Below are 14249 nucleotides of genomic sequence, written 5' to 3' on the forward strand. Positions count from 1 at the left end.
TGCTGATGGCACAGCTGTATTGCTTGTTTTGCTGGTGTGCTTACTTCGCCATGTGTCCCGGGTTCAAGATTCACTTATAAACTGTTCAGTGTCTTCCAGTGAAGCTGTATTTGGATTTCTTCGATCCTCTTCTTTTAAACTGTCACGTAAAGATGATAAATTTAAGCAAAGATAAAGAACAAAAATATGAATAAATTGAAAAAGTAGCTGCGCCCTTGCTGCTAGAATTGTGTCTTTTAGCGGAAATAGCTTCTTGTAAATGTTTTGCATAAATACCAATTGTCTTTGACACAGACTTTCTGTAATTTTTGACCACTCTTCCTGCAAAATTCCTTCAGTTGCAAGTGTTGACTGTGTATAAAGATGGAAAAAACATGATATTGTATTCTCTTGTGGAGGAAAAAAACTAAGTAGAACCTTAGCATCAGAAGCTCGTTTAGCAGAGAAAACTTTTTGAAGGTGTTTTGGGCAATTGTCCACCAGTCTTCGATATTGGATCGCAGCAATTTTTGGCCTTTTATCCTGCAAAACTCCTTAAATTGCATGCATTTCCAATTTATAAAGGTGGAAGAACAAGAAGGATTTTGTTCTTTTGATCATTTATTGAACATTCAGTAATTGTGCTATTCTTAGAGAAACAGATGCTGTATTCTTGTTTGGAAGATGACATTGGCCACTTTTACATGAGACCTCGAATTCCACTTTAAAATCTCCTTGTAAACACTTAATTCCGAATTAAAAAGTTAATTCCGAATAAACTTAATTCCAAATAAACTACCTTGTTTATTCCGATGTTAATTCCGAATAAACTTATTCCTGTGTACGTTGTATTGCATGCTTGGCTCCTCATGTAGCAACGTACACGTTCTGCAACCTTATTGGCCCGAGCACATTCTTGCAACTTCAACAGAAGTAGTACGCCATTGTCAAGTTGCTGTTTCAAAACGACAATAAAAAGCAAAGCGAAAAGCATGCTTATTAGTTGTTCCTCCATGTTGTTGGGGAAAAGAAACGCCGCAGCAAACGGAATTTGTTTTCTTCCGGTAAACAGGGATACGTCACGTCCACTCCCTGTCCAATCAGAATCCTTTCCAACGCCCAAGCGTTACAGCGGAATTAAGGAAGGTGGATAAACGCACGGACCATGTAATTTGAAATTAATATTTCCATGTAAACAAAGCACAGAACTTTTAATTCTGAATAAGTTAATTCCTAACTTATTCTAATTAATAATTCTGAATTAAAAAACTTCTTGTAACCGTGGCCATTGTATAACTGTCCATTAGTGTCTGTTAAAATGTGGACTACTCTTCCTGCAAAAATCCTTTAGCTGCAAGCAAAATTAGTATATTATGATGCACTTCAGCAGAAATAACTGCTTGTAGAAATTTTCTGTAATTGTCCAGCAGTCTCTGCTAAAATGTTGACCCCTTATCCTGCACAATTCCTTCAGTTGCAAAGACTAACTGTGTATAAATGAGGACAAACCCTCAGTGGTGTCACTCATAGGTTTTGAAGCTCAGTGTGGTGGCTCTGAAGGTTGTCCTTCTATCTCCTAACAAATATAAAAATGAGCAAAGAGTCGCTCACATATCACTCAAAGCAGCCACACCCTTAATTATGCATAACTTCAGGCATTAATGGCAATTGTAGCAGCTCAGTCAGCACTTAAATTAGCTTTAATGATCCTCCTGCATGGTCTTTACGATGCACTGATGGCCGCTTTCTGTGTATCAAAGTCCAAGACGAAACTTACCCTTGAATGGTTGGTTAATTTGTTTTCTTTTGTCAGTCATCACAACTGGAGAACCAGCAACTACTGCAGCCTCCCACCTCCATGACCAAAAAATAACTTGTCTTTCTAGGCGGAACACCTGAGTAGACAAAAATCGGTTCCTACTTTTTAGTGCTATTTTGCTCCTACGATGCAATATAAATGAATATGTTACGTGATGCACAGTTGTCATGAGAGGGGAAATTAGCTTTATCATTTACTGAATATCAATAGCTGGTATAGTTTTCTGTGGAAAAAGTAACCACACCATTGACATCAGAAGCTAGCACTGCCCCCTTCAGCAGATGAAGAAATTTCACATTTTAACTCAAACTGTACACTTTTCTTTCAAAATTCCTTCTGTCGCAAGATGTTTGTTTTCTTGCAACACCCCCACAGCATTTCAAAGGGATTCAAGCCTGTGGTTTAACCTAGCCATTCCCTAATGTTTCATGTTCTGCTCTCTGAGTCTTGGTAGATTTTCTTGTGTGCTTCTAATCATTATCCTGTTGAATCGTCCACTTCAACTTTCAGAAAAATGGCCTCACATTATCTTCAAGTACTCTTTGATGTAATGCAGAATTCATCATTATGCCGGTGCCTGCAAGCTGCCCAGTCCCTGAGACGGTGAAGAAATCCCAAACCACAGCATTTCCACCATAATGTTTCACAGCTGGTTTAATTGTTCTTAAAGTTCTTCTCCATGTTTGTTCACCAGGCTCTGACATCAGCTTCTTTAGTTTTGTGACCACTCTTCATGGAAAATTCCTTCAGTTCATAGATGTTTGAGGGTTTTCTTGCAAAATTGGACATTTTCTCAATGGAGTTCTGTGTTGGTAAAGCTTGTGTTGAATAATTTTAGGTTATAAGATGAAAACAATTCTGAGAGCTGCATTTGTTAGAGGCAGACTTCAGTTTTTGTTAATCAGGGTCCACAGACTGCAGTTTAATAAACCTAACACATGAGCTTTTTCTGTTAACTTCAACCACACTGCATTTTTTTATCTGCAGATAGAGCAGTCATGAAGATGAATATTAAAATTATAGGAAGGAATGACAATAGATTAGACCCCACTAATCCAGGATTTGGACCCAGATCCAGCCCTCCTCCTGACTCCCACCTGCCCTGCAGATAACCTGTCATGCTGAAGCTCTGCCGCCTTTTCCACCGCACGGCGGGATGTCAGCCAGTGTCATGCTTACTCACCTCGTCTCACCATAATGTATGCGTGTTGGAGAGCTTGTGAGAGGCAGGGGCTCTGAGGGGAGTGTGAGTGTTTCATTGTGTAACAATACTGAGGTGAGATAAAATTAGCTCTGAAAAATGACAGAGGTGGTTATTTCTGTTGGTCTCTGCTGGGTTTGATGAGCAAATGTGGCCCTAAAAACTCCAGAACACACACAGTTCCAGTGTGTATCCTCCAAACACAGTTTTTCCTTCCTCTGATTCTTGCCTGTTTGATGTCACTAACATTGTTGGACTTATTCAAGTCTTTTAGTAAAAACTCTCTAAGCAGGCCTTACTTGAAGGTGGTTTTGGTTGAATCATTGTGAGATAGCGGCACGGCGTCACTGTAACTATGACAAGTGAACACATGTCAGCTGCCTGCTGATGATCCCATGATTGTGATCCTACAACAAATCGATTGCTGCGTCCTTATTGGGACTTATCCATCAGAAATAATACAAGGAATAATTGATTAAATTGTGGGGGTGTTTTGAGTCCCATCAATACCAGCCTCCCGCTACATATTTAGGTCACGCGATTCGGTATTCAAACACAACACACGCCTGTGCTCAGCACAAGGCCGTTTTGTTTGTGGGTACATCTATATTAAATGGCCACATTCTATTTAGCTGTGATTTCAAATAATCAATAGCCAATAAACAAATGCTGCATTTCTAAAGAACACATGCTGCATTTTTGGCAATGCCATATGGGGAATGAACAGCATTGGCAGAGTATTTTGCTCTCAGAGTGCTTTTCTTATTTTGCTTATAATTTGGGAAATTATGACTTTACAGTTCTATTTTTAGGTAAATTTCTAGTAAAATATTTTCCTAATTTACATTTTACTTATAAAACTGTACAAGTTAGACCAAATAAAGTCCATATATTATCCAGATTTTAAAATAAACAAACCCTGCTTAGCTAGCTAGCTGGCTGGCTAACAAGTTAGGAGTTATGTGAAAGAGGTTGTCTTCTAAAAACTGAAGACTTCAGCAGACCTTTGAATGATGTAGAAATGTCAACTGTTTTCTAAATAAAGAATTTTATAAAAAGTTAGACATTTGGAAGTAGCTTACTAACTTCCTAAAATATTACTGACAATGACAAATGTGCAGTGTATTATATTTGTCTAATTTTGTGAATTAGTTTCATCTTTAACAACATAAATTCATGTTAAAGAGAGCTTTTCTGGAGGTGGATAACTCCAAAAGCTATAACAGTGGAGAGCCTAGTGATTATATGGTGTATATATGTGCTGTAAGCTCAAATTAATCACCTATATTAAGAGTAGATTTATCTTTTTGAAAAAGAACCAACTGTCTAAATTCTGTGATTGCAGGTTCTTAAATTTTCTGTTTTCTTTCCTCCTCTATGACAGCAAACTGAATATCTTTGAGTTGTAGACAAAACAAGACCATTGTTACCTTGGGCTTTGGGAAATGCAGATTTCCTGTTTTTCACTATTTTCTGAGACTTAAAAGACCAAACTATTGATTGCTGGAGAAGATAATTGACAGATAAAACAAGAATCAAAATAATTGTTACTTGCAGCTTTAACTACTAAATGACAGTTTGTACAGCGGTGAGATGAAGCTAAATGTATTCACTCAAGTGTTAAGTAAAATTCAGAGTATTTCTGTTTCATTTTCTGCTACTTTCTCCTTCTACTCCAACACATATTAGAGAGAGGTCTTGTACTTTCTGCTCCTCTACATTTCCCTGCCAGCTTTTCAGGTTAATATTTTAGGTTTTTAAAATATAACATATAGTTAAAGATTAAACCAGTGGCGTCCAATAGTTCTGCAATTATTTTCACTGTCAATTAGTCTTTTGATTATGTTCTGGATTTATCAGTTTGTTGTTTGGTGGATAAAATGTCAGAAAATGGCGAAAAATGTTGATCTGTGTTCCCTAAAGCCGAAGATGACAAATGTTTTGTCCACAACTCGAATATAATCAGTTTACTGCCAAAGAGGAGAAATGAAACCAGGGTATATTCACATTTAAGAAGCTGTAATAACTGAATTTAGACTTATTTTTTTTTTAACAGTTACTCAAACAGACAATTATGAATAATGGTTGGCAATTAATTTATTAGTTGACAGCTAGTTTTAGAATCTGAACCAGCTCTGGTTTCGAATTTAGTTTCTTTCCTCAGATGTAATTGCTGTCGGTCTGTATAAAACTGGATATAAAGTTAGTTCAGTTTTGACACACTGATGGCTTTCTAGACCATAGTAATAGTGCTGAGAGACAAGTTTAGTGGGGAAGATAATGCAATATTTTTCTTTTGAAATGTATTGATGTAGAAAAATAAAGTAGCACTGAATTCAAATACTTAAATATACCGGTAGATACCTTAGAATTATACCTGTGCACTGTACTTGAGTAAATGTACTTAGCTGCCTTCTACCACTGCAAGCGGTTGTCATGTTGGCACGCTGACCTGAGTATGAGTATGAGGCTTTAATGAAAGTGTCAGTTTGTTGTTGGAGAGACTGTGTACGTTTTGTAGATTATTGCCTTTGTTTTGATTTTATAACCTGTTCCGCACTATCTCTTGGACAGCAAATGCTGTGAAAAGTGAAATCCTTCATTACAAATGGGCTGCTGCTAAAGAAATGGGTCATGTTTTGATGTCTGTTCCTGTTCAGGTAGTGTTCCCTACTGTGAAATGAAATAAAATATTTCCTGTCCATGGTTGGCTTTAGGGCTCAAACTGTAAAACAGAGCTGTAATAAAAACGGTAATATTCAGGCAGCTGGGTGCCAAAAAAATTCATCGTTGTCATTTAACAAACATGTCTCTGTAGAAGTACAGACCCAATATGTTGTTTATTGTTGTTTGTCACTTGCTGGATCTAATTTCAAAAATATATTTAGAATATCAATGTTGAATTGGACACTTTTGCCTATTAAATACAATTACAAGAAGTTTGTGGATATATTTAACCATCTTTCAAGATCAAAAATGATCGTCTTCTTTCAAAAAGTGATGATTATTTGCAGTTAGAAATTTTAAATGTAATTTTACATTAGAACTATAAATTCAGTCTGTTTTGTAGTATTTTTTTATATTTTGTATATGTGAGGAAAAACAGAAAAAATAGTTTAATAAAATGAAATTTTTTTTTTATAATTTTTTATGTGTAAGTTTTAATTGTTGCAGAGATAACAGGCTAGGTTGGGGTTAGGTTGAGCATCTCAGACAACGATTTGGGCTGATGTTGGACTGTAGAATCAGTTTTATCATTGATCACAGATGGTGTTCCTTGATGGATAAGAATTCAAAGTGCCTAAAACCTTTGCACAACATCAGATCCTGCATGCAGACTCAGATCCAGAGGAGGCGTCCAGGACGGCTGCGAGGTCAGCCTGATAGCTGAGATGCCCCTTTTGATGCTGACGAGGCTGATATGGCAGCTGACCCGTCTCTTCCTCCTGTCTCCCGTCTTTTGTTTCCCAGGGGGGCCTTTTCAGTGGTGCGCCGCTGTGTCAAACTCTGCACAGGCCAAGAATATGCCGCCAAAATCATCAACACCAAAAAGCTCTCGGCCAGAGGTGAGAGAATTGTCAGATAGCCTGTAACATGTGTGTTTTCAGGAACAAGCAGAGGCATCATTTCATCATCACCGTCATGTGTGTGTCCCAGATCTGAAGGCTCACATTAGCATATTTTAGCGCTTGTTTGATTCCAGCGTGTGAAGCCTTCACGTCTGTTCCTCGGAGAGAGGCAGATGATGGCTTCAGTCTGAATCTACAGAACACATCCGAGCAGCAAAAATCAACTATTTCCTCAACAAATGGCAACAAGAACAGACCTGAGCAGGAGAAAACCGTCTCTCTGCTGAACACTGTTCCCTTAAAATCCTATTTTAGACAATATCTCTGTTAGTTCATCTCATTTTCCTTCTCCCAATATAATACTGATCAAATAACATGAAAATGTCTCAGAAAGCATCCATAAATAGCAGCAGCGGTGCTTTCACTGAACGGGGACAATGGGTGGGACTGTGGCAGCGTCACTCTCACACCACCTTTATTAAAAACAACATTCAGGACTGTCTGTTCTGTCGGAGACAAAGCCTTCGTCTGTGCTGCTGTCTGCTCTGTGAGGACAGAATCTGTCAGCCATGTTTGTCCTGACTGACACAGAGCTCAGTGTCTGAGCTGCAGGGCAGGACTCACTGTCAGGCTGAAAGAAGCCCAAAGCCTCAAAGTCTCTTCTCAGCAGGATGCTTGACTCACATCAGCTCCTTATGTCTCCTTGTTTCCTTTCCTACCTTGTTTCTTCTCCTTATGTCTCCTCTCTTATTGTCCGCTTCCCACCATTGTTCCTCTTTTCTCTTATTTCATTCTCTGTTTGACTTGCAACCAACATGTCTCCTTGTTTCCTCTCCCCTTGCTTCCTTTCTTGTTTCCTCTCATCTTGTCTCCTCTTCTCTCCAGTAAATAGTGGTTAAATGGGCATCTGGGACATTTGTAAGCTCCAGGCTGTTTTCATGTGTGATTGTGTGTGTATGCTTGCATGGCTATGTGTGTGTGTTTATGTAGAACAGATGTGAAGAAGTCTCTTATGTCCTTGTCGATCACCTTGAAGACAGTCACCACCTAAAACTGTCTGAACTAAATCAAATTTACTAATATGATGCATTTAAATTTCATGAAGTGATCTGTGGAACGAACACCTATAATGTTCACCTGTCAGTTCACCTCCAGCTCTTCTTCTCCCTCTCGTTTGTCTGACTCTGACATGTTGGTGCTGTCTTGTAGATCATCAGAAACTGGAGAGAGAAGCCAGGATCTGCAGATTGCTCAAACACTCCAACATTGGTGAGACTCTTCAATGTTACAATCACAAAGTTCAACTCTGTCTCATAGAAATGAGTTCCACTACCGCTCAGAAGTTTGGGGTCACAGATCAATGTCATTATTTTTGAAAGAAAAGCTGTTTTTTTTTTTCAATGAATGTAACATTAAATTAATCAGAAATACAGTCTAGACATGGTTAATGTGGTAAATGACTATTCTAGCTGGAAACAGCTGATTTTTAATAGAATATCTCCATAGGGGTACAGAGGAATATTTCCGGCAACCATCACTCCTGTGTTCTAATGCTACATTGTGTTGGCTAATGGTGTTGAAAACTTAATTGTTGATTATAAAACCCTTGTGCAATTATGTTAGCACATGAACAAAAGTGTGAGTTTTCATGGAAAACATGAAATTGTCTCAGTGACCCCAAAGTTTTGAATTGTTGTGTATATACAATTTCACAGAACAGAAAATATGTTTGGAGAAAATGTATTTACATCCTGGTTATATGTTCATTTGCTCTTGCTGTACATTGTCCACTGAGATCACTTACAGCATTGATAATCTTTTTATTTTTTGTATCACCTCTTGGTTAGAAACATTAATCACAACCACCATCTCTCTAACCTTAACCTTAATGTATTTGTAGGTTCTCAAACTTAAACTTTAGGTAGCTCATAAATTTGGATTATGTACTTGAATATTAAAATATACTACTACTACTAATAATAATACGGTAATAATTTTGGAGCGCTTTTAATCTTCATCAAAATCACTTTATTCTTCTTGTCTCATATAAAATTTCACCAGAAATAAACCGCTTGCACCACATTCTGTAACAGACAACAAATTGTCCTCAATGCAGCGGAGAAGAAGCCATGACTGACACAGCTGTGACCGACAGTCTGAAATTCAGAGTTTTCAGGTGAACAGCAGGCTGTGTTTCCATAGAGCAGAGAGGAGACAACCGGAGAGAAAATGTTGGACATGTTTGAGTCCAGGTTTTTAAATTTTTCTTTAAAAAAACTCCAAGAAATGAATCTTCTGTTTTTTTTCCCCTTTTTTTCTATTTCACAGCATTTAAACTGGGGTCTTCTCAATCATTCGATCCAGTCTGAGTCCTTTAAAGTTTAGTTTACAACCAATACCATTTGCTACATACTACAGACATGACAAAGGCTTCTGTGAAAGAATCAGGCTTAGGTTTGAGCTTATACCGATCAACTAAAAATGCCTAGATTGACCTCCTTGCTATTAAGTGTGTCATAGAGCACAAAATACATTTCTAAGTTCTCTGTACTTCTAGCACTGGTTGTGGTGTTTTCGTAGAGGTACAGGGCTTTATATTGCAGTGGAAAATGAGCCCACTATGAGACAAAATATGACAGAAGCAAATAAAAAAAAAATCCCTAAAACTGCTTGGAGTTCAGAGGGTTAACAGTGGGACTGACATATTTGCTTTAATCTTCTTTATGTAAGCGCTTGCAGACCTGAGATGTGTGGACATGTATGAAAAACCACCTGTGCATTTAAGGGTTAATAAGTTATGTGCATTATAGCAGAAGGATAATGAAAACATGCGCTGAAGAACAAAGAGATCTAACTCTTGGGATGCCTCTCTTGCAGTTCGTCTCCATGACAGTATCTCCGAGGAAGGTTTCCACTATCTCCTCTTTGACCTGTGAGTTCCTTCCATACCTCCCACTTTCCCTCCATCCTTCCTCACTCTTTCTTATTCTCTTTCCCTGCAATACTGGCTTGCTCCCCTCCCTCCTCCCCTCCCCTGCTGCTTCATTTTCCACTCCCTTCCTTCGCTGCATCTGCCTCCTCCCTTGCTTTCCTTTGCTCCTCCATATCCGCATCATCTCTTCATCCCTTCTTCTTCTTCTCTCCCCCCTCCTCTTCCGAGGCAATTCCCCCCGTTACATAACCACGCACACCCCCGTCCCCTCCCCAACCCCTCCCCTAACACTTTAGTGCACACGCCGATACAGCCACACTCCCCCGCACTGGAGCCAGTCTCCATGGCAACCCAGTCGGAGTGAATCCTGCAGCCGGGGTTTCCCCCTAATGAGGACATCCCCCTCCTGTCAGTGTGTGTGTGTGTGTGTGGTGCCTGAGTAAAAAGAAAATGTGTGTAATTTAACCTCCATCTCTCTCAGGGTGACAGGAGGAGAGCTGTTCGAGGACATTGTGGCCAGGGAGTACTACAGTGAAGCAGATGCCAGGTAAACCCCATCACTAAATCTCATCTATGGCCCTTTTCCCTTTCATCTCCTCCTCTCGTCTTCTTCTTCTTCTTCTTCTTCTTCTTCTTCTTCATCCCCTCCATGTCTCCAGCCTCTGCAGTCCTCCAACAGCTTGGAGACTTCGCTTCTCTCATTAGCGCACAGACAATTTTGACACTTTTTTTTTTGGCCGTTGCAGGTTCTGATGGATAATAACTCTGCGCAGTGTTTCTGTGAACTGAATTGCAAAGCGAGGTCGAGGAGCTTTCCCCGGAGTCAGAATTTACAGACAGATGGAAACATACACACGCAAAAAAAATGCACACACGCCCACACAGTAACCCCCTTCAGGATGTAGACTTAAATCAATTTGAGTGTGGAGGCGGTTTGTGGAGGCGAGAGAGAGAGAGAGATGTAGGGAGGGAAAGAAAAGAAGGGGACTGGAACATTAAAAGGAGGAAGAAAAGGTGCAGTGAACGGATTTATTAGCTCTTACCTCTCACTGCTGCTCATTTATTGCTCCACCTGTTGTCCTGTTCAGGGCAGTGGATTCCCTTTTTGTAATCTGGCTCTGACATAAAAGCACGTGACATGAACTGATTTAGCTGTTTTCAATCCTGGTGTGACTGATCTCTAGCCGTACATTGAATCAGTTCATTATTGGATTTAAAACTTGGTAAGTCAAAGCAAAAGTCAGCTTTATTGTCAATTCTTCAATATGTACATGACATACCAAGAATCAAAATTATGTTACTCTCTTTTCGTGCAACAGTAGACATTAAATAAACACTTAGAAGGTTCTGAGATAAAAGGAATAGTATAAATTTAGAAATGTAATATATAAAATAAGATATAAAAGGCAAAAACTACATAAATTAAGAATTACAGAGCAAAAAAACAGGTCAGCTAAGAACAAGGAAGCAAAACTAGAACCAAGCAACAACTAAGAACTAAGAAAAGCAGAAGTGAGTGACATGTAAACACGACCATGAGAAAAAGTGGCGGATTTAGTGCAGAATATTCAGAACAGAATATTCACAACAGTGCAAATGAGAATGCCACAAGTCTTGTCCTTCAAGACTAAACTAACCCTGAAATCCCAGTTTTGGACTACAAACATAAAGACGAAGATTGACACTGATCAGCCACAACAATAAAAAAATACTGAGAGGTGGAGGGAGTTCATCAATAAGTTCTGAGTTCTCGCTACTTCTGTTCATGGTTGCTCTTTTACCTGAGAAGTGCAGGATTTTTATATTGCAGTGAAAGATCCATTGATAGAAACAAAATACACCCCGAAAGGGTTAAAGGATAAGGCAATAGTGGTGCTTCCACAAGCTCTTATTTTGCACAAAAAGCATTTTCAGCTTATTTAATTCCTCAACATTTAATATACTCCACGTGAAAATGTACAGTACATAGTGATTAATGAAAGCGTGACATCTTGATGCATAAGTGGATAAAAACTGTAGAATTCAGGGTGAAAGGACAAACAGTTCATTTTTTAGTTTGCATTTCTGCAGCATTATCCTGTCAGTGCATGTATTTGCAAATCATGTCTCGGTTCTGTTAGTTTTATGTCAGATATGCAAATTTATGCATAGCTGAGGCACAGAAAGAGCATGAAATGGTGATAAGACAGGGTTGCATCAGCTCCTTTCTGTAACTGTAGCTAGCTGTAACCTAAATAACACTTTTAAAATGAAAATATGCTTTTATATGAGCTTTAAGCAGTGTCTCTGTTTACTAGAGAATAAGAATATGATATTTGACAGCTTACCAGCACAGTCTCAGTTTCATACTGCAGCCACAAGAGTACAGCCACTGACTGGGATATGTTAAGCAGCTCGTCAACACACTTTGAAGTGAATGTGTTTGGTGCAAGAAAATGGGCTGAGTTAGAATCAGAGAAAAGAAGGGCAGCTGATGAACCAATGACATGTCACCAAAGACTACTTTGTGTGGTCTCACAGAACAGCTACTGTAGTACAATATTTCAAATATCAACACCAACAATGACACAAAGTTGCTGCAGAGACACTTATAATACCTGTAAAGAGACGCAAAATGGCACTCAAGAGATGCAAAAAGGCACCAATGATATAAAAAAATGACTCGAAGTGACTACGAAGACACAAAATGCCCACAAAGAGACACAAAATGGAACCAAAGAGACACAAAATACCCACAAAGAGACACAAAATGACACAAAGAGACACAAAATGACACAAAGAGACACAAAATGGAACCAAAGAGACTCAAAATACCCACAAAGAGACACAAAATGACACAAAGAGACACAAAATGACAAAGTGACCACAGGTCTGTAAAGTCAGAGGAGGTTACACAATTTTTGCTAGTTGATTTTCATGTTATGGCTAATCAGTGTACATTCTGACAGTATTAAGTATGGACTCCATTATTTTCTGTCTTTGCAATTAATATAGACATTAGTAAAGACATTGACCTACTTTGCAATTTCACAATTTATGATTTAAATACGCTACTGTTCAAAAATTTGGGATCACCCAGACAATTCCATATTTTCTGTGTGCTAACATAATTTATTCATGTGCTAACATAACTGCACAAGGGTTTTCTAATCATCATTTAGCTTTTCAACACCATTAGCTAACACAATGTAGCATTAGAACACAGGAGTGATGGTCGCTGGAAATGTTCCTCTATGTAGATATTCCATTAAAAATAAGCTCTTTCCAGCTAAAATAGTCATTTACTACATTAACACTGTCTAGACCAGTGGTTCTCAACCCTGTTCCTCAGGACCCCATGTCCTGCATGTTTTAAATGCTTCTCTGCTCTAACACACCTGATTCAAATGATCAGCTCGTTATCAAGCCTCTGCAGAAGCCTGATGATGAGCTGATCATTTGAGTCAGGTGTGTTGGAGCAGGGAAGCATCTAAAACATGCAGGACATGGGGTCCTGAGGAACAGGGTTGAGAACCACTGGTCTAGACTGTATTTCTATTGTCATCTTCATTGAAAAAAACTGCTTTCTTTCAAAAATAAAACTCTTGAACAGCAGTGAATGTAGGCAGAAAGACATCCAGCAAACTGCATCTTGAAATGTACTTTTTAAAACCATATTATGAGAACATATATTTGAGTGTGACCACCAGTTATCACCAATTTCTTATATATAAATGCAAATGACAAGGCAATATACACCTGCATACCTTTTTATTTATTATTTTTTAAACACTTCTTCAATTATAATTATTTTTTAAATGAGTCAAAACAATGCTAAAGAACAAATTCTCCACTGGATAATATCATTAAGAAAATATCAAACAAAATATAGGTCATACTCCAAACAAGGGATCAACTGATACAGTTTTAATGAGTTATGAACAACAACTGAATTATTCTGGCATTTTTAATATAATGTTGAAACAGTTTATTACAGCTTCAGCAGTTTTTTCTACCTTACCTTCCAAACACAGCTCCAGCTCTGCACTACAAATGCGCTCTGTCTGTACCTCTGTAGCGTTCAGTATTGATTGGCTAATACTCATGACATCTATCCAATCAGATTAAGCTGTGGGTGGGACATCACTGAGACTGCATAGTAAGATTTACATTTCTAGTCCCCAAGTAAGTTTCAGGTTCACACATAAAGGCTGGAAGTTTTTATTAACTGCACACCAGCAGTAGCATCTTTTAACCCCTAACTTTGAATACTTGCACTAACAGGTTGCTAATATTTTGGAGAGCTGCTTTCGTATGATACAGACTTCAGTTTTGGTTAACAGGCAGCTATTCTTTTCACATGTCAGGAACTGGAAAACAACTCACAGGGGTGAAATGAGCCTTCCTGCAATCAGTTAATGCTGCGTAAATGCTGAATTGTTTGAGCCAGTTGAAACCAAGTTGAGGTTAAAAGAAGAAATGCTTTGTCTGATGAACAAGGCAGGATTTTCAGTTAAAATATAAATGACGTTGTCACTCTGCAATCTTCACCTTTACTTTCCCTGTTATTTTCTGATCTCCCCCTCATCTGTTTTTATTCTCCCTTGTTCTCTTTGCATAAATTATACGTGTGTGTGTCACTCTGTGTGTTTATGTGTGGGTGTGTGACTCGCATGGCTTGATTTCTGTCCAACAGTATCTCACTGACAGTTTCCTCTCTGCACTCCATCTGTACACAGAAACGCTCGATCCCTCCCTTCTTTCTCCACC

At 38.6% G+C, this 14249-nt stretch overlaps 1 protein-coding gene across 4 annotated transcripts in view; it reads left to right on the forward strand.

Annotated features, from left to right (window-relative positions):
* The window catches only part of LOC110961414 (calcium/calmodulin-dependent protein kinase type II subunit beta), a 70112-nt gene that overhangs the window by 1095 nt on the left and 54768 nt on the right, over nt 1-14249 (forward strand). For all 4 annotated transcript variants that reach the window (XM_022209024.2, XM_051938765.1, XM_022209023.2 and 1 more), the window contains exons 2-5: nt 6471-6565; nt 7778-7837; nt 9446-9500; nt 9982-10047. In XM_022209024.2, the coding sequence (XP_022064716.1) occupies nt 6471-6565; nt 7778-7837; nt 9446-9500; nt 9982-10047 (276 nt within the window). The remainder of the gene's footprint in view (nt 1-6470; nt 6566-7777; nt 7838-9445; nt 9501-9981; nt 10048-14249) is intronic.

Source organism: Acanthochromis polyacanthus, chromosome 18 (assembly GCF_021347895.1).
Source record: "Acanthochromis polyacanthus isolate Apoly-LR-REF ecotype Palm Island chromosome 18, KAUST_Apoly_ChrSc, whole genome shotgun sequence".
NCBI lineage: Eukaryota > Metazoa > Chordata > Actinopteri > Pomacentridae > Acanthochromis > Acanthochromis polyacanthus.